Source organism: Anomaloglossus baeobatrachus, chromosome 11, assembly GCF_048569485.1.
Source record: "Anomaloglossus baeobatrachus isolate aAnoBae1 chromosome 11, aAnoBae1.hap1, whole genome shotgun sequence".
NCBI classification, from domain to species: domain Eukaryota; kingdom Metazoa; phylum Chordata; class Amphibia; order Anura; family Aromobatidae; genus Anomaloglossus; species Anomaloglossus baeobatrachus.
Genome location: NC_134363.1, coordinates 23,536,280 through 23,559,999, shown reverse-complemented (window position 1 = coordinate 23,559,999; position 23,720 = coordinate 23,536,280). Strand labels below are relative to the sequence as shown.

At 45.1% G+C, this 23,720-nt stretch overlaps 1 protein-coding gene and 1 pseudogene across 2 annotated transcripts in view; both read left to right on the top strand.

Annotated features, from left to right (window-relative positions):
* The first annotated feature begins 205 nt into the window (after positions 1-205).
* The window catches only part of LOC142256514 (chemerin-like receptor 1), a 30,347-nt gene continuing 6,832 nt past the window's right edge, over positions 206-23,720 (top strand). The window contains exons 1-2 of one of the 2 annotated variants that reach the window (XM_075328241.1): positions 206-305; positions 20,266-20,360. In XM_075328241.1, coding sequence (XP_075184356.1) covers positions 20,317-20,360 — 44 coding nt within the window. In that variant the 5' untranslated portion in view covers positions 206-305; positions 20,266-20,316. Of the gene's footprint in view, positions 306-18,696; positions 18,733-20,265; positions 20,361-23,720 lie in introns of those variants that run through there. The other variant, XM_075328242.1, reaches the window with a different exon arrangement.
* On the top strand, positions 6,343-7,243 carry LOC142255734 (formyl peptide receptor 2-like; annotated as a pseudogene).

The following is a 23,720-nucleotide window of genomic DNA, read 5'->3' as shown; positions in this document are numbered from 1 at the left end:
AGTTGTTTCTAATTACAGCTGGAGTCCTGTTATCTTCTGGCTCTAATCACTGCCACTACTTATATGTATATATGTTTATATCGCCGTTTGTGCAGGCGGCACTGTGCTCTGACATGGCCCCTGCAATGCTTGATTATTTTGAGCTCTCCGCCCTCCCGTACTTGCTCTGGTGCCTGCGTCTTTGATGTTTTGGATGTTGCTATGACTCCCACTTCCGGTTTTGACACACTGCGCCTGCGTACATGCCTGCGTCCTCTCTCACACACATGGTCCGGACCGCGCGCTAGCAACAAACACAGCTGATCGTGAGTAACCCTCACTTTTCTTCTTATATATACACCTGTGCTGCAGTGCACTTCACTTTCCCTGACGAAGCCGCAGCGGCGGCGATACGCGTGTTAGTGCACTGCTAATAAAGGTTGTTTTCACATTGTATTATGGGTTGTGCGTTATATGCAATGTCTTTTTTTCTTTTTTAATTCTTCATGTACTCCATTGCATTATCAGCACCCCTTTGTTTTGATTATTTGGCTATTGTGGTGCATCCTCCTCTCCTTGCTGCAGATTGCAACAGAGACACAGAGAGACAGGAAGAGGCACAAAAATACAGAGATGTGAACGTCCGTTGGCCACATCACACACTGATGACCGCTTAATTGTCAACAGTGCCCTCTGGAACCGAATGATGTATGCCACACAACTTCAGGCAAATTAAGGGGATGTGAGGGGTACCCAAGTGCTCACGTTAGATCATTCAAAGCCATTTACATCCTTGTAGTCTGCAAGTAGATGGCATGCATGGGAACCTGACAACACTGCTAGGCACAGGCATCATCTATGCTGAACGAAGGACCAGTGGACCTGAGTGATGTTCATTAATGAAAGTTGATTCATGCTGAGCAGAAATAATGGCTCATCATCATCTCTAAAGAAGAGGACTTGGACTTTCGTGCCACCAGTTGGCATTACCTCTTAGACCCTAAGGAGAAAAAAGTACCTGACTTAAGGCCACTTTACATGCAACGACATCGTTAACGAGATATCGCTGGGATCATGGAATTCGTGGCGCACATCCGGCCTCGTTAGAAACGTCATTGCGTGTAATACCTACGAGCGACCGCTAATGATTCGAATACTTACCAAAATCGTTGATTGTTGACACGTCGTTCCTTTCCCAAATATCGTTGCTCGTTTGGTATGCAGGTTGGTCGTCATTCCTGAGGCAGCACACATCGCTACGTGTGACACCCCAGGAACGACGAACAACAGCATTCCTGCCCCTCCGCCTCTATTGGTGGGCCACTGTGTGATGTCGCTGTGACGCCGCACAAACCTCCCCCTTAAAGAAGAGTTTATTTGCTGGTCACAGCGATGTCGTTAGGAAGGTAAGAGCGTGTGACGCATATGAGTGAGATTGTTCGCCACGGGCAGCGATTTGCCCGTGACGCACGAACGACGGAGGCGGGTGCGATTGCTAGCGATGTCACTGCGTGTAAAGCAGCCTTAAATGAAGTGTACAGATGCCCAAAAACCAATCAAGAATCAATAGTCACTCTTTTTGACTAAAAAGTAAATTTTTATTGGATGTTTAAATTAATGCAAAAAGGGATAAAAAAAAATTTCATGCAAAGTTAAAGTAATGTTATGTACAGATCAAAAATTAAAATTGTGAGAACAATCACAGAAGTAGTAGCCCATGGAACAACACCAACCGGCACACAGAACAAGGTGTGTCCCATATGTATAAACTCAATAGTGATTAGTCCTGAAGCCATGGATATATAGAACTAATACATGAGTAATGCTACCAGAAAGCCACAAGAAGGTGCTGATGAGCTAGATCATGTCCGAGACTTCTGCAGTATTAGTAAATTTGGAATAAAATCTGTGTAAGAATATTCCAGTCTTTAACAATGGGACTCAATTGAACACGTGGGTTTATGACTCAGTACAGGGACACTACAGGGAAGCCAATTTCTACCTACAAATTAGGTGGAATTGTGCATTTTGATGTGTTATTGGAGTGAAAAGGGCCCAGGTACTGTTCTTGCACAGGGCCCTCTTTTTTCTGTGTCTGCCCTTGTAATAAATCCTTGCTAAGGTGCTTTAGATGTGCTTTGTTTGGAGGTTGTCTGATATGGCTACAAAAAGGGGAGAGACCTGTCAATCACCTTCAGCTTAGCTGGGAGAACTAAAGCTTGAGTCTCCATCCCACATCTTTCTTGGCTGCTTTTCAGCCACTAAACATGCAGCGATTGCCTACCAATCATGGTAATACTGTAACCATGTTGGCTACTGGCATTACTGTAATTGACTGATCGCATCGCGGAATGGAATCTATATAAGACCCATTGATGCTATGCTTTGCCCATTGTACCCCGCAAATAATATGGGTAAAGCTGCTGGGGGAAAGATAGTGATTCTAAGATTACAGTCCTTAGTAGTGCAAAACCAAAACTCTATTTTGTTATCTAATAATATCACTCTCATCTGCATTAAGTGTAGGGCAAGCTGCTGGAGAAGGGATAGTGTATTAGAAACCTGTAGGCTGGAATTTTAGCCTTACAGACTGTACTAAAGCTAAGCCAAAAATTAATTATATTCTATAACAATACTGCTCTTATCTGCATTAAGTGTAGGGCAAGCTGCTGGAGAAGGGATAGTGTATTAGAAACCTGTAGGCTGGAATTTTAGCCTTACAGACTGTACTGAAGCTAAGCCAAAAATTAATTATATTCAATAATAATACTGCTCTTATCTGCATTAAGTGTAGGGCAAGCTGCTGGAGAAGGGATAGTGTATTAGAAGCCTGTAGGCTGGGATTTTAGCCTTACAGACTGTACTGCTGCTAACCCAAAAAAATAATTATTTTCTATAAAAATACCGCTCTTATCTGCATTTAGTATACGGCAAGTTTCTGGAGAAGGCATAGTGTATTAGTGGCCTGCAGGCAGGGACTCTAACCTTACAGAGCTTGCTGCTACGTAAAAAATAACCCTTTCTATTCCTAACAATACTGGCTTTAAGTCTGCTATAAATAGAGCCTCACAAGTTCATGTAGAGCTCAGATCCTAGAAAAGTCCCAAATATCAAAAGGACAGAATACATTTGTGACACCTTGCCAGTAACTCTGTGGGTGAGGGCATGGATGACGTTACGGGACATTTGCTTGTGTAATGCGGGGACAGACACAGGAAAAAATAGGGATGGCTGGGGACCAAATACCGAAGGTTTGCCAACGGCATCAGGTTGCAGAGAGACTCAGTGTCCACAAGCCCAAAAGGCAACATGTCCAGGGCAAGCAGTCTAGAAATGTGCCTGTTTAGTGTTTGTACATATATGTGGGTGGCTGAGTATTTCTGCTTGCATTCTAGTGCCTGGGGTAGAGACAGATGAATACTGCACTGGGACAAAGAAGTGGACCAGTTTGCTTTTGGTGTTTATGAATGTGCAAAGACAGTTTTAGGATCAAAAGCATCCAGACCTGCATACTGAACAGGGAATTGACCAGCACATAGCACACGGAAGGCGGCAGTGGGGTCACCCACAGACAATAATTGTGGATCAGGTGTTCTGCCAACCTAGTCGGGTGTTTGGATGACATGTGCCTGAGCATGTTGGTAGTGGTCAGGCTAGTAGTGGTCTGAATCCCCTACTGAGCTTGGTATGGCACAGGTTAAAAACAACCATTTTCTCATTTTCTGCACTCTCTGTAGAAAAGCACTAAACTGGGAAATACCTAACCCTTGGCCTGGGATCTTGCCATGTGTTGTTGCTCTGGAGTTGTCTGCCTTCTTCCTCTATCTAGCCCCCTCACATTCTCTTGCTGCCTTTTTCAGTGCTGAGGATATCTCCCCCTCTTAGCTGCTGTTCTCACTTTGCATGCTACCTCTCTATCTTGGGAGATTGACTTCATCATCCACCACCTCGTCTTCCACACTCTTTTCATCCTCATGACTTCTAAAGATCACTTAACTTTTTGCCAACTGTGTCGTATCATCAGCCACCTCTTGAGACAGAACTTGTTGTTCATCACATCATCTTCTTCTGACTGTAAGTGCTCAAATATTTGGGTATAACCTCACACATCTCTTTACATGCCTCTTGAAATGTGCACGTTGAGAGGCCATAAGACACCATAAATGGAAAGGTAATGAGCTATCTAGAGAGTCCAAGTGTGAGGTTACTTGTCTCCTTCAACTTACCATGGTGGGAGGAAGGAGGATCAGGCTGAGGATTATGTGGTCCACAGTGTTGACTAGTCAAACTGGATCATGTGGAACACAGGTTAGTGCTGGTAAACAGACTAGAAACATTATCTGGCATTCAGTCCACAACCTGCTCGCACTGTTCTGGCTTCAACAGTGGTGTCCTGCAAAGAGAGGGTGGTATTATTAGATGATAGCGTAGATTTTATAGGTATCAACAACATGGTCTGTAAGGCTAGAAACCCTGCCTACAGTCCTGTAATACACTAAGGGGTACTTTGAACGTTGCAACATCGCTACTGCAATATCATCGGGGTCAAATCGAAAGTGACGCACATCCGGCGCCGATAACGACGTTGCAACGTGTAAAGCCTAGATGCACCGATAAACGATCGCAAAAGCGTCATAAATCGGTGATCTGTGTAGCGTCAGTCACTTTCATAATGTTGTTACGATGTTGTTCCTCGCTCCTGCGGCAGTACACATCGCTGTGTTTGAAGCCGCAGGAGCGAGGAACATCTCCTTACTTGCCTCCACCGGCAATGCGGAACGAAGGAGGTGGGTGGGAAGTTATGTCCCGCTCATCTCCGTCCCTCCACTTCTATTGGCCGCCTGCCAAGTGAAGTCGCTGCGACGCCGCACGACCCACCCCCTTGGGAAGAAGGCAGGTCGCCGGCCAGAGCAACGTCGCAGGGCAGGTAAGTGTGTGTGAAGCTGCCGTAGCAATAATGTGCGCTACGGCAGCTATCACAAGATATCACATGTGCGATGGGGGCGGGTACTATCACGCTCGGCATTGCTAGCATCGGCTAGCGATGTCGTAGGGCGCAAAGTACCCCTAATTCTTCTCAAGAAGCTCATCCTACACTAAATGCAGAATAAGAGTGGTTTAATTAGGAAATAGAATAGCTTTAAATTAGCCCTGAGAAGGACTGTTGATTTAGTGTTGACCAGCAGGTACTGTTACCCTATAACACACTGTCCCTTCCACAGTCGAATCTCTCCCTGCACTATCTCAGGGTACAGTGTAGCAACCATGTCATCTCTGGGTCTTAAGGGGGTGTTACACGCAGTAATATCGCTAGCGATATCGCTGGTGAAGGCACCCGCCCCCGTCGTTTGTGCGTTACGGGCAAATCGCTGCCCGTGGCGCACAATATCATTAGGAGCCGTTACATAGACTTACCTGCCTAGCGACGTCGCTGTTGCCGGCGAACTGCCTCATTTCTAAGGGGGTGGTTCATGCGGCGTCACAGCGGTGTCACTAAGCGGCCACCCAATAGAAGCGGAGGGGCGAAGATGAGCAGCCGTAACATACCGCCCACCTCCTTGCTTCCGCATTGCCGGCGGCCACAGGTAAGCTGCAGTTCGTCATTCCCGAGGTGTCACACGTAGTGATGTGTGCTGCCTCGGAAATGACGAACAACCTGCATGCTCAACAATCAACGTTTTTTTTAAAAGGAACGACGTGTCAATGATGGACGATAAGGTGAGTATTTTCCATCGTATTTTCCATCGGTAACGGTCGTTCCTTGCTGTCACACGCAACGACGTCACTAACGATGCTGGATGTGTGTCATGGAATCCATGACCCCAGCGATATATCGTTAAATACGTCGTTGCGTGTAACAGGGCCTTTATAAAGACCCGATGATGCAGTGCGGCCAACCAGTCACAGTAATGCAAGTAGTCAAGATTGCTACGGCATTACCATTCCTGCATGTTTACTGGCTGATAAAAAGCCGGGAAACATGTAGGACAGGGACTGGAGCATGGTGTCTGGGCACCAAAATGTTCAGTTGAGTACCAAGCACGTACAGCCTTCACTACTTATAACCCTTCATACATTTTCTCACTAGAATTGTAAAAGGTTCCTAGGATTTTTTCGGCCAAATAAAATCAAAAGAAACAATGAGCCCTGTGACCTCCTGTTCTAGAATGGGAGATTATGATGGTGTAACCTCTAGCTCCACAGTTTGATCCCACTTTGTTGTCAGCCATCGTTTTCCATGTAGTCACCTGTATACAAGGCAGAAATTTATGTAACTATAAATTCTTCATTTCCCTAATGTCTACCTAATCCTGTCTTCTCAAGTCATCTGATGAATATGATAATGATTATAGTATACAGAAGATGTCAATGACACTATTCAGCATTGTTTTTGCTCTCGGGATTATCGGTAATGGATTGGTCATCTGGATTGCCGGATTCAGGATGAAGAAGACAGTCAGTGCCGTGTGGTTCCTCCACCTGGCCATCGCGGACTTTCTGTGCTGCGCGTCTCTGCCTCTGAGAATTGTTGAGTGGACAACATATGGGTCACACGTCCTGCATCCTGCATATTGCATATGGAAAATTTTTCTCTTTAATATAAACATGACCTCCAGTGTTCTCCTCCTGACGGCCATGAGTATTGACCGCTGGGTGTCCGTCATGTGGCCATTCTGGGCAAAAGTCCATAGAACCTGTAATGTGGTGAGAATCTCTGCAGCGATCATCTGGGGGCTGAGCCTCATTGTAACTGGTTTAGTGTTTTACTTATATAAATACCATATATATGAGCTAAATGAATGGTGTGTATCTCGTAACAGGAGAAATTTTGGGAAAAATTTAAAACAGATTCTTCAACTTTTCAGATTAGTGATAATGTGTGTGATCCCTTTCCTCATCCTCGTCACCTCTTATGTCACCATTTTCTACAAGATTAGAAAAAGTAAGAGATCCCAGAGATCTCAGAGATCCTCCAGGATCATCACCGCTGTTATATCGTGTTTCTTCATCTGCTGGTTTCCATATTACATCCTCCCACTGATACCCCAGTATTATGTAGATGACCTTACATTCTATCATTTCCACCCTGGCTTGTCTCAACAGCTGCATGAACCCAATCATTTATGTGTTTATGGGACCGGATTTCCGACAAGGTTTCTTCAGATCCGTCCCCGCCAGGGTAGAAAGAGCCTTAAGTGAACATCCTAATGACCTGTGCAGAGAAGGAGAAAATGCAGGAAATACTCGCTCTACTGATGTGTAATATTCAAGTGCATGTCAATATATTAGAATGTCATCAAAAAGTTCATTTATTTCAGTAATTCAATACAAAAAGGGAAACACATATATTATATAGAGTCATTACACACAGAGGGATCTATTTCATGTGTTTATTATATATTATATAGAGTCATTACATACAGAGGGATCTATGTCATGTGTTTATTATATATTATATAGAGTCATTACACACAGAGGGATCTATGTCATGTGTTTATTATATATTATATAGAGTCATTACACACAGAGGGATCTATTTCATGTGTTTATTATATATTGTATAGAGTCATTACACACAGAGGGATCTATTTCACATGTTTATTATATACTATATATTATATAGAGTCATTACACACAGAGGGATCTATTCCTACATATTATATAGAGTCATTACACACAGAGGGATCTATTTCACATGTTTATTATTTTTTATAAAGAGTCATTACACACAGAGGGATCTATTTCATGTGTTTATTATATATTATATAGAGTCATTACATACAGAGGGATCTATTCCTAAATATTATATAGAGTCATTACACACAGAGGGATCTATTTCATGTGTTTATTATATATCATATAGAGTCATTACATACAGAGGGATCTATGTCATGTGTTTATTATATATTATATAGAGTCATTACACACAGAGGGATCTATTTCATGTGTTTATTATATATTATATAGTCATTACACACAGAGGGATCTATTTCACATGTTTATTATATACTATATATTATATAGAGTCATTACACACAGAGGGATCTATTCCTACATATTATATAGAGTCATTACCCACAGAGGGATCTATTTCACGTGTTTATTATTTTTTATAAAGAGTCATTACACACAGAGGGATCTATTTCATGTGTTTATTATATATTATATAGAGTCATTACGTACAGAGGGATCTATTCCTAAATATTATATAGAGTCATTACACACAGAGGGATCTATTTCATGTGTTTATTATATATTATATAGAGTCATTACGTACAGAGGGATCTATTCCTAAATATTATATAGAGTCATTACACACAGAGGGATCTATTTCATGTGTTTATTATATATTATATAGAGTCATTACACACAGAGGGATCTATGTCATGTGTTTATTATATATTATATAGAGTCATTACACACAGAGGGATCTATTTCATGTGTTTATTATATATTATATAGAGTCATTACACACAGAGGGATCTATTTCACATGTTTATTATATACTATATATTATATAGAGTCATTACACACAGAGGGATCTATTCCTACATATTATATAGAGTCATTACACACAGAAGGATCTATTTCACATGTTTATTTTTTTTTATAAAGAGTCATTACACACAGAGGGATCTATTTCATGTGTTTATTATATATTATATAGAGTCATTACGTACAGAGGGATCTATTCCTAAATATTATATAGAGTCATTACACACAGAGGGATCTATTTCATGTGTTTATTATATATTATATAGAGTCATTACGTACAGAGGGATCTATTCCTAAATATTATATAGAGTCATTACACACAGAGGGATCTATGTCATGTGTTTATTATATATTATATAGAGTCATTACACACAGAGGGATCTATTTCATGTGTTTATTATATATTAAATAGAGTAATTACACACAGAGGGATCTATTTCACATGTTTATTATATACTATATATTATGTAGAGTCATTACACACAGAGGGATCTATTCCTACATATTATATAGAGTCATTACACACAGAGGGATCTATTTTACGTGTTTATTATTTTTTATAAAGAGTCATTACACACAGAGGGATCTATGTCATGTGTTTATTATATATTATATAGAGTCATTACATACAGAGGGATCTATTCCTAAATATTATATAGAGTCATTACACACAGAGGGATCTATTTCATGTGTTTATTCTATATTATATAGAGTCATTACACACAGAGGGATCTATTTCACATGTTTATTATATATTATATAGAGTCATTACACACAGAGGGATCTATTCCTATATATTATATAGACTCATTACACACAGAGGGATCTATTTCACGTGTTTATTATTTTTTATATAGAGTCATTACACACAGAGGGATCCATTTCACATGTTTATTATATATTATATAGTCATTACACACAGGGGGATCTATTTCATGTTTTTATTATATATTATATAGAGTCATTACACACAGAGGGATCTATTCTTATATATTATATAGAGTAATTACACACAGAGGGATCTTTTTCACGTGTTTATTTATGTTAATGTGGATGATTATGGCTTACAGCCCATGAAAACCTAAAAGTTATTAGGTTGGGCTACTGAAAAGTCTGTACAGTAAATGCCTCAATACTTGGTCGCGGCCCCTTTTGCATGAATTCCTACATCAATGCGGCAATGTGGCATGGAGGCGATCAGCCTGTGGCACTGCTGAGGTGTTATGGAAGCCCAGGTTGCTTTGATTGCAGCCTTCAGCTCGTCTTCATTATTGGCTCTGGTGTCTCTCATAGAATTCTCTATGGGGTTTAGGTCAGGTGAGTTTGCTGGTCAATCAAGCCCAGTGATACTGTGGTTAGTAAACCAGGTATTGGTGCTTTTGGAAGTGTGGACAGGGGCCAAGTCCTGCTGGCAAATTAAATTTCAATCTACAAAAAGCTTGTGGGCAGAGGGAAGCATGACGTGCTGTAAAATGTCCTGGTAGACGGCTGTGCTGACTTTGGTCTTGATAACACACAGTGGAGCTACACCAGCAGATGACATGACTCCCCAAACCATCACTGATTGTGGACATTTCACACTAGACCTCAGCAGCTTGGATTGTGGTCTCCACTCTTCCTCCAGACTCTGGGACCGCGATTTCCAAATGAAATGCAAAATTTACTTTCATCTGAAAACAACACCTTGGACACTGAGAACAGTCCTGATCTTTTTCTCCTCGGCCCAGGTAAGACGCTTCTGGCGTTGTCTATTGGTCATGAGTGCCTTGACAGAAGGAATGTGACACTTGTAGCCCATGTCCTGGATACGTTTGTGTGTGGTGGCTCTTGAAGCACTGACTCCAGCAGCGTCCACTCCTTGTGAATTTCCCCCAAATTTTTGAATGGCCTTTTCTTAACAATCCTATAAAGACTGTGGTTATTTCGGTTGCTTGTGCACCTTTTTCTACCACCCTTTTTCCTTCCACTCAACTTTCCATTAATATGCGTGGATACAGCATTCTGTTCTGTGAACAGCCAGCCTCTTTAGCAATGACCTTTTGTGGCTTACCCTCCTTGTGGAGTGTGTCAGTGACTGCCTTCTGGACATCTGTCAAGTCTTCCCCATGATTGTGAAGCCTACTGAACAAAATAAGGGACCATTTTAAATGCTTAGGAAGCCTTTACAGGTGATTTGTGGCAATTATTCTAATTTTCTGAGATAATAACTTTTCAGTTTTCATTGGCTGTAAGCCATAATCTTCAACATTAACTAAAATAAACATTTGAAATAGATTCCTTTGTGTGTAATGACTCTATACAATATATAGGAATAGATCCCTCTGTGTGTAATGACTCTATATAATATATAGGAATAGATCCCTCTGTGTGTAATGACTCTATATAATATATAGGAATAGATCCCTCTGTGTGTAATGACTCTATATAATATATAGGAATAGATCCCTCTGTGTGTAATGACTATATAATATATAATAAACACGTGAAATAGATCCCTCTGTGTGTAATGACTCTATATAATATATAATAAACACGGGAAATAGATCACTATATGTGTAATGACTCTATATAATATAAAATATACAAGTGAAATAGATCCCTCTGTGCGTACTGACTTTATTTAGTATATAATAAACATGTGAAATAGATCCCTCTTTGTGTAATGACTATAATATATAATAAACATGTGAAATAGATCCCTCTGTGTGTAATGACTCTATATAATATATAATAAACACGTGAAATAGATCCCTCTGTGTGTAATGACTCTATATAATATATAATAAACACGTGAAATAGATCCCTCTGTGTGTAATGACTCCATATAATATATAATAAACACGTGAAATAGATCCCTCTGTATGTAATGACTCTATGTAATATATAATAAACACTTGAAATGGATCCCTCTGTGTGTAATGACTCCATATAATATATAATAAACACGTGAAATAGATCCCTCTATGTTTAATGACTCTATATAATATATAATAATCACGTGAAGTAGATCCCTCTGTGTGTAATGACTCTATATAATATATAACATACATGTGAAATGGATCCCTCTTTGTGTAATGACTCTTTATAATATATAATATTCACGTGAAATAGATCCCTCTGTGTGTAATGACTCTATATAATATATAATAAACACGTGAAATAGATCCCTCTGTGTGTAATTACTCTACAGTATATAATAAACATGTGAAATAGATCCCTCTGTGTGTAAGGACTCTATATAATATATAATATACACGTGAAATGGATCCCTCTGTGTGTAATGACTTTATATAATATATAATAAACATGTGAAAAAAGATAACTGTGTATAATTAATCTATAAAATAAACACGTGAAATAGATCCCTCTGTGTGTAGTGACTCTATATAATATAAGGGTCTCCCTTTTTTGTATTGAATTACTGAAATAAATTAACTTTTTGATGATATTCCAGTTTATTGAGATGCACTTGTAGTTAATATACGGTAAACTGTTACATCCTGACAATATATAAAATATATTGAATAATAAAATAAATATAAATATGTTCTTCATCTTTAATAGATATGATCAATACATTCATTTAACCCATAGGGTACCAAGTTTGTTAATTTAAATATCCAAAAAGGCTCCCTATTAATCAGTCTCTAGAATCTAGCCTTTCTAGGAATTCATTTTTAAATACATGGGAAGGATCCCAAAAATTTGGAAATGACTATAATTAAACACATTCTTCCCAATTGTACAATATAATCAGTATTTAGTGAAGACAGATTATCCTATTATTATCCTATTCTAGAGGATGACAGTTGGTGCCCATGAAATTCGATGCAGAGGGGAGGAACTAGAGGCAGGCACAGACATTGCACTGAAATGACAGTTACAGGTCTCCATTCAACTTTATGAGCACCGACTGTCATCTTCTGTCTAAGTAATGGGAATTTTTGTGTTCACTGAAGAAGCATCTTAAAGAGGTTGTCCACTACTAGGACAACCCCTTTTAATTCCACATGTTTACCACAGGTAAAAAAAAAAATTAGCTTATACTCACCTCCTGTACCGGCGATGTTCCAGTAGGGCTGTGGCTCATAGTGCCTGGTCTCACGTGGGGTTATGATGTCACGTGAACCCCTCATCCAATCAGCACCAGCTTCATTCTCCCCGCCTTCGGACCAAACAAATTATCAACAGGAAGTGAGCTTAGCTACTGAACTCACTTCCTGTTGATGAACTTGTTTGGTCCGAAAGGGGAAGAAGGAAGCTGGCGCTGATTGGACGTGGGGATCACATGAAATCATAACCCTACATGAGCCGCGGTTCCCTTGAGGTAATTATAGGTTTTATTATTTTTTCTGGGGTTACCGTGGAATAAAAAGAGGTTGTCCTGGTGGTGAAAATACCCTTTAACTAAGAACTGAGAATAAATGATCCCTCCTGGAAGGTTCCTCTCTTCCTGATTTCGGACCAAAAGAGCAATCAACAGGAAATGAGCTTAGCTACTGCACTCACTTCCTGTTGATTAACTTGTTTGGTCCAAAGGTTAAGAGAAGGAAACCAGCACTGATTGGACACTGGGCTCGTGTGGCATCACAATCCCACTTGAGCCCAGCCACTTCGGAGGTGATTATAGACTTTGTTTTTCCTAAGGGAAAACAAGTGCAATCAGAAGGGGTTGTCCTAGTAGTGGACATCCCCTTTAACTAAGAATTGAGAATAAATGATCAGTTCCAGTGGTGAAAAAAGAAAATGTATCTGATATCACATATTATAAATTTTCGTAATTTACTTATACTATCGATTTATGAAAAAAATGAATAAATAAGTGACTTTTAATCTTTAACAGTTAACCATTGCAATTGATGGAGAAGAGGACAATTTACCAAGGGATAGGGGCACATTTCTGTACATTTAGGGCTTTAATTGTTTTAGTATCTGATCATCTAATCACACAATAAGTCACGCTGACTCGGATACCGATGTACCGCCATATCATACACTCCCATCACAGACTGATAACCCAGCAAACAATATTATCCTGCAGTATTGTCAGTAACACTGTGACAGCTTCAGCCATGGAGGAGACAAGGACGTTCTACAAAACCATCTCTGCAAAAGCAGCCGGTAAGAGATCACTGTACATCTAACCTGGACAATTAAAGGGGATGTCCAGAAGCATGACTGATTCCTTCCAGATACAGCTCATCTGTCCATGGGTTGTGTCTGGCAGTGTAGCACAAAATTATCAATGTAGAGGTGCAATACCACAAACAACCTGTGGACGGATGGGGCGCTGTTTTGGGAAGAGAGTAGATTTTGGTTATGTACAAACTTTTAAAAGATTAGAAATTTGGGTTAAGCTAAATCTGTGGAGCTACTGTCAATGTAATTCTTGGAAATATCATCGTGATATGGAACATTATTTTCTATGTATTTCTTTGTGCATTCAACCACATAAAAGTCCTTACTTACATGCACAATATCCTGAAACATGAAGACTAAAGGCCGCTTTACACGCTGCGATATCGTGACCGATATCGCTAGCGTGGGTTCCCGCCCCCATCGGTTGTGCGACACGGAAAAATCGCTGCCCGTGGCGCACAACATCGCACGGACCCGTCAAACTACTTACCTGCCCTGCAACGTCGCTGTGACCGGTGAACCGCCTCCTTTCTAAGGGGGCGGTTCGTTAAGCGTCACAGCGATGTCACAGCAGCGTCATTGAACCGCCACCCAATAGAAGCGGAGGAGCGGAGATGAGCGGGACGAACATCCCGCCCATTTCCTTCCTTCCGCATTGCGGGAGGGATGCAGGTAAGGAGAGGTTCCTCGTTCCTGCGGAGTCACACGGAGCGATGTGTGCTGCCGCAGGAACGAGGAACTACATCGTTACTGCAGCAGCAACGATATTCGAGAATGGACCCCCATGTCACCGATGAGCGATTTTGCACGTTTTTGCGACGATGCAAAATCGCTCATAGATGTCACACGCAACGGCATCGCTAAAGTGACCGGATGTGCATCACAAATTCTGTGACCCCAACGAGATCGCTTAAGCGATGTCGCAGCATGTAAAGCGGCCTTTAAAGCCCCTTGGCTAAATATATGTAAATCAATTCTAAACTAATTGATTTCACACAATTTTCCCTAAAAATTCAGATAATACTGACTCCAAATTTTGATTCTTGATTGATTTGATACTTGATTCCTTTGGATGTCTTGATGAAGGAGATGGATATTTCTCTGAAACGCGTAGACCTGTGAACAAATAAAAAACAATTTATTAACCCTTGGGTCATGTGGTTCCAGCGTGGCTTAACCCATACTTTCCCTTCCTATATTGAATCCAAATTTTGGGAGATTTGATACGCATTGATCCAGTAAAAATTATGTGGAATTCTGAGGGCCAAGAAGGAATTTAAAAAAAAAAATTAAATAAATTTGTATTCTTGTATACTCACCTTTGTCCTGTCAAAACCTGTTAAGCTGCCACTGCTCCCCAACTGTCTTCCAATAAGCTCCTCTTCAATCCTCTCCTCTTTGCAGAATTTCTGGAGAGCGCTGCAGCTGATTAAGCCCCACATGGTCATGTGGAGCACAACACACATCTCGTGTGACCATGTATCATGGTGCCTATTATTAATGTCAAAGATGTGTATCTTGCTTCACGTAGCTACATGGAGAGAAGAGAAAAGAATAGTGGAGACCAGGCAACGAGTGGCAGTAGCAGGACAGGTGTGAGGAGGGTCTAGTGTAAGAGGGAGCCAGGTGATGTCCGACAGTGCTCCTGTGGCGCCCCTGAGGCTTCCGTCGCCACATGAACATTGCACCCCATCCAGCGGTGTGATGTCCCATCCTGGGTAAGGAAAGGAGTGAACGCCGGTCCACAGGCAAATCTGCACTACACCCATTGTTAGGTACACACAGGGACCAGCGACAGTGGCAGCTACCCCCCCAAGCTGCATGCTGGGAGGGGCCGTAAGACCCATCCCTGCTCCCATAGGGTAGGGCTTAGCAACTGGGTGGGTGGGATGAGCCAGCCGAGTGTAGAGTAGACAAGGAAGGTCAAGTTTAGTCAGTCTGCCAGGAGGAGCAGAGGAGTGAGGAGTTAGAGGAGTAGTGAGAAGCAGTTGAAGTTAGAGAGAGACGAAGTGGAAGTGAAGGAGAAGGAAGGAGTTCTGTGGGAGGCAGAAGAGAGAGAAGAGTAGTGCTCTAGTCAGTCAGGAGCAAGAGAAGAAATTGACGCTTCCTGGTGAAGACCCTGGGACTCAGAGGGTCCAGGTGACACCAAGTAGAGAAAAGAAGGGATTCCAGGGCCACAGATAGCTTCCAGGCTCGTGGCCTGTTCCACAATAAGAAGATTCGATGGAGGGATCAAGCTGCACACAGGGGACGATCCCTAGAAACTGGAGGAGGAAAAGTCATCTCCAAAAGTAAAAACCGAGGCCTAGGGAAAGCTGCAAGCTCTCCGGGCCACAGCCCACTGCAGAACCTCTAGAAAGGGGGTAAATTACCGACAGGCAAGCCCCTGGCCCGGAGGCTGTAGTGGAGGCCGAGCCAGGTTCAGCCAACAAGGGCTAGGCTTAAGGAGACAGCTGAAGAAAGGAACACATAGAGGGGTATACCGGCTTTTACCCCCAGATCTACCCAGGATCGGTGGAGGTCCCTGACAGTGGGTCCCAGCAGTCCAGAGGCACCAGTGTGCACCTACCAGGAACTGTGAGTAAACCCCTTGAAATTGCACCCTCTGGAGTGGCCTCAGTTATTCCGCCGGAACTACATCGACACTTACAAGCACCAATTGTGCCCCGGGGCACCGCTCCACCTGTGGGGAGCAGGACCATCCAAGCTGCCATTCCACCAGCCCCGGAGGCCCCATACAGCAGCGGCGGCTTAATAGCCGCAAACCACAGGTGGCGGCATAACAAATACAAACTTTAATCACCCCAAAGTCACCAGCCATATTAATTGACCCCACCAGGGTACGGAGTTGGGCCCAGCCACCACTGACGTCCCCCGGACTAGTCCGGCCCGGCATCGAGTGTCCCATAGCCCTGGGGTGGGTGAGTCAACTTTGGCGTCATGAACAGGATTTCGTGCTCGGACCCACCGGGTACTGTGCGCCTGAAAGAACTGTGTATGTGAATTGTGCCAAACAGACTGTTTTACTGTGAGAACCGCCGCCATTACAGCTTGCAAAGCGCGGGAAGAAGGGGGGCGTGCCAGAAGAAAGGGCGCGAAGAGAAGCCCCACTCCCTTGGTCTTGCAAAAGAGCGTGAAGCAGTGCCCGCTATGGAGAGCGGAAGAAGAAGACATGGCGCCTAGAAAAGCAGGCTGGCTGGCAGAAAGAGTCTAAATGCCAGACCAGCAGATAAAGAAAATGTACCTGATCGCAAGCGGAGCGGTGCCGGTTGTGATGGGCTGGGCGCCAGTCTGGTGCCAGGCGCTGGTGCAGCCTCCGGCCCCGCCTCCAGGAAAAAGGGTGCAGTCGAGTGGCATGGTCGAGCACCCGAGCAGAGCAGCAGTGAGCGTTCCCCAGGCCAGTAGCATGGCAGAGAAGCCGCAGAAGAGTGCACCGGGAACCAGAGAAATGGACCCTGAGCTGAACTTGATCCGGGAGGAGATGAGAATCCTTGCCCGGAGGCTGAACAGACTGCAGGTGGAGGTGGACCGGCAGAGTGAAAACCGGACGGCACCCGAGGACGTGGGCCACAGGATGGAGGCCGCCGAGCAGCACCCGGGTGAGCAATATACATCCCCGACCGGACCCACGGCCCTACCAAGTGCCACCGCCCAGTCCCTCCGCAGTCCCGCCAGACTCCCCCGCCAGCCCCGCTGACGCTCTGTGGAGCACTGGAGGCCTGCCGGAAGCCCCCGAAGATGACGCCTGGTGCGGTATGGACCCCGAACAGTTAGTGGGCCCTCTCCCGAGTCCCTCTGTCAGTCTCCTGGGAGCCACATCACCGGGAGTGAACTGGGACGCCGTGCCCATCAACAGTGGGAAACTGCAGCAGCTGCTGCGCCCCAAAGAGACCCCGATGGCTACCGAACTGGCCTGCCAGAAAATGCTGGAAGAGTACCAGCAGGAGCGGGAGAGTCGGGAGGAGTGGCGCCGTGCCAAGGAGGCGTCCAACTTAGCTGCTAAGGCCCGGATCCGGAGAAGCCGAAAGGGGTGCCAGGGCCCAGTGATGAGGGGCCAAGTGATTGAGTTCAAGTTGGAGGAAGGATGGGGCTTCATCCGGGAGCCCGGCCTCGGCAAGGACGTCTTTGTCACACGCCGCGATATAGAGGAGCACCTCACCAGGGGCCACCCAGGGCGTGATGTGAAGCTGGGTGATGTGGTGGAGTACACGCGGCTGATGGGAAGCCGAGGATGGTATGCTTTGAGCGTGCACATCGTGCGGGAGGAAGCAGCCCTAGAGGAACCGGAGTGGCGCCGCACTATGCCAGCGAGCAGTACCGCCCCCGGCAGCAGCACAGCACAAGCAAGCAGCCCAGTCCCAACCCAGGCCGCAGCCCCTTGCAGCAAGTCAACCACCAGCACCCAGGAGACCCAAACCCGGATCTCCATGGCCTACCTGCTACCCAGGGCCCTGCCGAAGCAGGACCCCAGCCACTGAAGTAAGAATGAAAAGAAAGAAAAGAAGGTGAACTGTAAATAGCCCCTGTCTGCCCCTCATCCTTTGTGAAGATGTCCCCTTTGTTTTGCCCTCACGTTCTTTTTGAAGATGACACCTTTTCCTGCCTTACTGCCTCTTGTGCTTTTTGAAGAAGTCACCCTCCCCCTTTGTTTGTATGCTACCAGACCACTGGACTGGAATGTGGCCCCCTGTTTATTATGTGTTATGTGTCCTGTTTTACCAGGCCACTGGACTTAGTGGCTGGTATGTTGCCCTGTCTAGTTTAAAAAAGTTGAACAGACTACCAGGCTACTAAACTTGTTGTAGCCAAAAATGTACATAGTTGCACCTGTTGTGCCCCCTACCAGAATTCTGGTGAGAAGGCACCAAAGACTCTAAAGTTTTATTATTTTATGTTTTGCAACGTTCAAGAAAAATGTGCGTCCCATAAAAGGAAGAAAAGTTTTATTGTTTATGCATGCATAACAAAAATTTTCCAATTTCTTTCCACTGTTCTTGTTGTTTTCTTTTCCAGCCCGAGGACGTGCTGGGATTCGCTGTGGGGGAGTGTGGTGCCCCTGAGGCTTCCGTCGCCACATGAACATTGCACCCTATCCAACGGTGTGATGTCCCAACCTGGGTAAGGAAAGGAGTGAACGCCGGTCCACAGGCAAATCTGCACTACACCCATTGTTAGGTACACACAGGGACCAGCGACAGTGGCAGCAACCCTCCCATGCTGCATGCTGGGAGGGGCCGTAAGACCCATCCCTGCTCCCATAGGGTAGGGCTTAGCAACTGGGTGGGTGGGAGGAGCCAGCCGAGTGTAGAGGAGACAAGGAAGGTCAAGTTTAGTCAGTCTGCCAGGAGGAGCAGAGGAGTGAGGAGTTAGAGGAGTAGTGAGAAGCAGTTGAAGTTAGAGAGAGAGAGACAAAGTGGAAGTGAAGGAGAAGGAAGGGGTTCTGCGGGAGGCAGAAGAGAGAGAAGAGTAGTGCTCTAGTCAGTCAGGAGCAAGAGAAGAAAGTGACGCTTCCTGGTGAAGACCCTGGGACTCAGAGGGTCCAGGTGACACCAAGTAGAGAAAAGAAGGGATTCCAGGGCCACAGATAGCTTCCAGGCTCGTGGCCTGTTCCACAATAAGAAGATTCGGTGGAGGGATCAAGCTGCACACAGGGGACGGTCCCTAGAAACTGGAGGAGGAAAGGTCATCTCCAAAAGTAAAAACCGAGGCCCAGGGAAAGCTGCAAGCTCCCCGGGCCACAGCCCACTGCAGAACCTCTAGAAAGGGGGTAAATTACCGACAGGCAAGCCCCTGGCCCGGAGGCTGTAGTGGAGGCCGAGCCAGGTTCAGCCAACAAGGGCTAGGCTTAAGGAGACAGCTGAAGAAAGGAACACATAGAGGGGTATACCGGCTTTTACCCCCAGATCTACCCAGGATCGGCGGAGGTCCCTGACAGTGGGTCCCAGCAGTCCAGAGGCACCAGTGTGCACCTACCAGGAACTGTGAGTAAACCCCTTGAAATTGCACCCTCTGGAGTGGCCTCAGTTATTCCGCCGGCACTACATCGACACTTACAAGCACCAACTGTGCCCCGGGGCACCACTCCACCTGTGGGGAGCAGGACCATCCAAGCTGCCATTCCACCAGCCCGGAGGCCCCATACAGCTGCGGCAGCTTAATAGCCGCAAACCACAGGTGGCGTCATGACAAATACAAACTTTAATCACCCCCAAGTCACCAGCCATATTAATTGACCCCACCAGGGTACGGAGTCGGGCCCAGCCACCACTGACATCCCCCGGACTAGTCCGGCCCGGCATCGGGTGTCCTATAGCTCTGGGGTGGGCTAGTCACTCCTCTCCCATATATTAGTTTGAACTGATGCATGTGTTCCGCCCCGGCTGGGGGTTGTGACACTTGCTTGAGTCTTCAGGGGTACGTCCGCCAGCCGAGTACTAGTCACCGTCAAAGACGTAGCAAGAGTATACATCCCACCAAGAGATTCCTTGCAACACAACAAACACTTTATTTTACGTGCAATCCTCTGTAAAAATAAAAATTACCCGATCTTGTTCACTGACTGTTCTGGCTCATATAAATTATCTGCAAAATCCATAAAATAAATATGTACTTGCCAGAAATCACTTAACACATTTCAATCTTTATTTTTAGGTTTCCCTGCAAGTAAAGTCATTTACTTTAGAAAGACGGAGACAAGATAACATGGAGCCACAAAGCAACACAGAATATGATGATTACGTCTACAAGTAATAACTTTATTATTTTAATGTAACATCCATCAGATTATCAATTAGCCCTGAAAAGGACTTTCAAAAGCTTTAACTTAGCATGAATAGAACTGTTGGTTACTGTTGAACCAGCAGGTACTGTCTCTCTATAACACACTGTCCCTTCTACAGCCGAATCTCTCCCTACACTATTTCAGGGGACAGTGTTGCAAGCATGGCGTCTCTGAGTCTTAGGGCCGTTTTACACTTGCGTTGTTTTGACGGAAACAGAATCCGTCACATATGCCGTACAGTTCATTTATTTCCAGTTGAAGCGCGACACCATGCGGGTTGTGTGTTTCATGCAGTACCCGCATGTGTCCACATGATGTCGCGCTTCCACTGTAAATAAATGAACTGTACTGTATGTGTGACGGAACCCGTTTCCGTCAAAACAACGCAAGTGTGAAACGGCCCTTATATAGACCCGATGACGCCATGCAGCCAACCAATCACGGTAATACTGTAATACACAGTAATATGCCCCTGAGGCTTCAGTCACCACAGAGGTACTGCACCTCAGCCAGAGGTGTGGTATTCTATTCTGGGTAGAGAGGAGGTCACAACCAGTTCACACAAAGCTCAACACTGTCACTCAGCAACACCTCATCAGACATGGGCATGATTATACGAGAAGCCAGGCTGGGGGGGTGGCGTCTTCAGGGTGGGAACATTCAGACAGAGGGGAGAGTGGAGAAAGTCAGTTAGGGAGTTGGAAGGAGCAGTGGTTTGGAGCTGGCGCTGCCAGACCCAGGCACAAGCAGAAGGAGTCATAGAGACCACGGGAGGTGCAACATCCTCCCGTGGCCTTGTCCCACTACAATCCTCGGGTGGAAGTACTAGGTTGCAACACAGAGACTGGTCCCTAGGCAAGAGGAAAAGAACATACGGGCTCCGCTGGCAAACCCAGTGGCTGAGGTGAGTCCAAGCACTGCAGTCACACACTGAACATGAATTTGCTGGAAGGTGACCCAAAAGGACCAAGGGATAGAGCTTCACATCACCCAACAGGGTCCACAGACACTGGCACAGGGTTCAGTGAGCAAGGGCGCAAGGCAGGAGGGCAAAGCAAGCGCAGAGACGACCAGGAAAGGGACACTTTGGAAATATGCACCGGACTCGACCTCTGAACTACCCGGGATTGGCTGGAACCCATCACAGTAAAGCCCTAGCACTCCGGAGGCAGTCACTGGCATATCGTGTTACCTGGGAACCTGCCACGTTGAGTAAAAACCTTGATACTGCATCCCTGTGTTGCACCGTTATTCGCCTGCACCCACCATCACAATACTATAATAATAATAATAATAATAATAAATAATAATAATAATAATAATAAAATACTACCAACCCCATCTGCCCCGGGGGCCTAGCTCTATCAGTGGAGAGCTGCAACATCTAAGCTGTGTCACCTTCTGCCCCAGGGAGCCCCATCCTGCAGCGGCTGTCCCCAAACTTGACGCATACCACAGGTGGCATCACAAACTACCATCCCCATCATTTATACTTTAATTGACACCGCTGGGGTTATAGAACTGGGCCCCACCACCGCGGCGCCCCAAGAGCAGAACAGCTGCCCAGTAACAAGTCACTCCAGGCCCCGGTGCGGTTGTGTCCGTACAAGTAGACAAGATTGCTATGGCATTACCATGCCTGTTAGGCAATCCCTGCATGTTTACTGGCTTATGAAAAGCTGGGAAACATCTAGGGCAGGGACTGGAGCAGCAAAGTGCTCGATTGAGTACCATGCATGCTAATGCTCCATCAACTGAGCACGTTGGCCCATCATTATATATAACACTTCATACACTTTCTCAATGAAATTATAAAAGGTTCCAAGGGTTTTCCAGGCAAATAGAGTCAAAAGAAATAATGAGCACTGTCAACTCCTGTTCTTGAATGGGAGAATATAATGGTGTGACCTCTAGCTCCACAGTGTGATCCTACTTTGTTGCTCTCCATGTAGACACCTGTGGGTGCTGGGTCTCTGGGTACCTCTGCCTCTCTGAGGGGAGCTCGTACGGGTCTCGTCCCTTGCAGCACTGCCTGGTGATCCGTGACCTGCCTCCTGGCACCAATTGTAGATTCTCCGTAGTGGCTCGGTAGTTTTTAAACTTGCCGGGTCCCACTCCCCAGTGTGGCTAAGTGAGCGAGCCTGCTCTCAGAGCTCACGCTTGGGATTTCAGTGGGCTGATGGAAAGCCCTATTCCCCTCATTGTGCTAGTGCCCCGATTCTAGAGCTGGTGGGAACAGTCCATAAAGGCCCTATTCTCCACAGGTTAATTGTCGGGTTGCCTGAAGCTTCTCGCTGACCTAGGATCCGTGTACCCCGCCGTGCCTTCGGTCCCGGACCGGTGAGTGGACCAGGTTGCCGACCATTCTCCTTGAAAGGTACCAGGCACCTAGCCTCAATCCCCTGCGACCGGGGGTCCGACTCCTCTAGGTCCAGACCATTGTCTGCAACTTAGTCAGCTTCCCCTGGGGGCCACTGCTCCCAGCTTCCTCAGAGCTCTTCACTGCTCGAGGGTCACTTTTTGACTTTCTCTACTTGACTCCTCTAACACCTTCCATCTCCCCTGCCTGACCCCTAGGTGGGCAGCCCTATTCCACTTAAGCCGTCCACTGGTGTGGTGTGGTGTGTGGTGTGGTGCCTGCTGGGTGTGGTGCAGTGTGTATCAATTATTTGATTTGCTGATGGAGGCAGTACTGCAAGATGGGGACCCAGAACCATGAGGAATTTGAAAACTGCATGGAGAGGGCAGTTTGTGCAGTACCCTGTGACGACCTGAATAGTCCAGGGGCATCACATTCCCCTTTGGTTAAACGTAGCTCGTCCACGAGCTACAGGACATCCAGACATTTATTTATTTTTTTTAACTGAAAAGCAAAAAGAAAATAACATTTTTATTATAGGTTCACATCCCTCACAGGGGAGGCACATCACTTAAACGTTGCATTAACTTTAGAGTTCATCTTTAAAAAACAACGATGGAACGCGACCGGTTGCAATGGTAGCGGAGGCTCAACCTTATCTGTTGCAGCCTCTTCCTGCGACAGTCCAGTCCCAACGTCCCGGATCCCATTAACCCACCACCCAAACCTACTTGGTTCTGTGACAAGTTAAAGTCCCAGATTTAAAAAGGACGACTCTGGTAACAGTACTGAGCAACCTGGTAGCCGTTGCCCTTTTGTGCCAATCCCCACCGGGGTCTCCTGGTGCTGTCTACCAGCACCGCACCATCTAAATCTCTGATGGTCTTTTCCCTACAACAAAGGGTGGAAAAAGGTTCAACAAGGATGGCACAGTCTATTTGTAGCGTAACGTTCCTGTCACCTTTC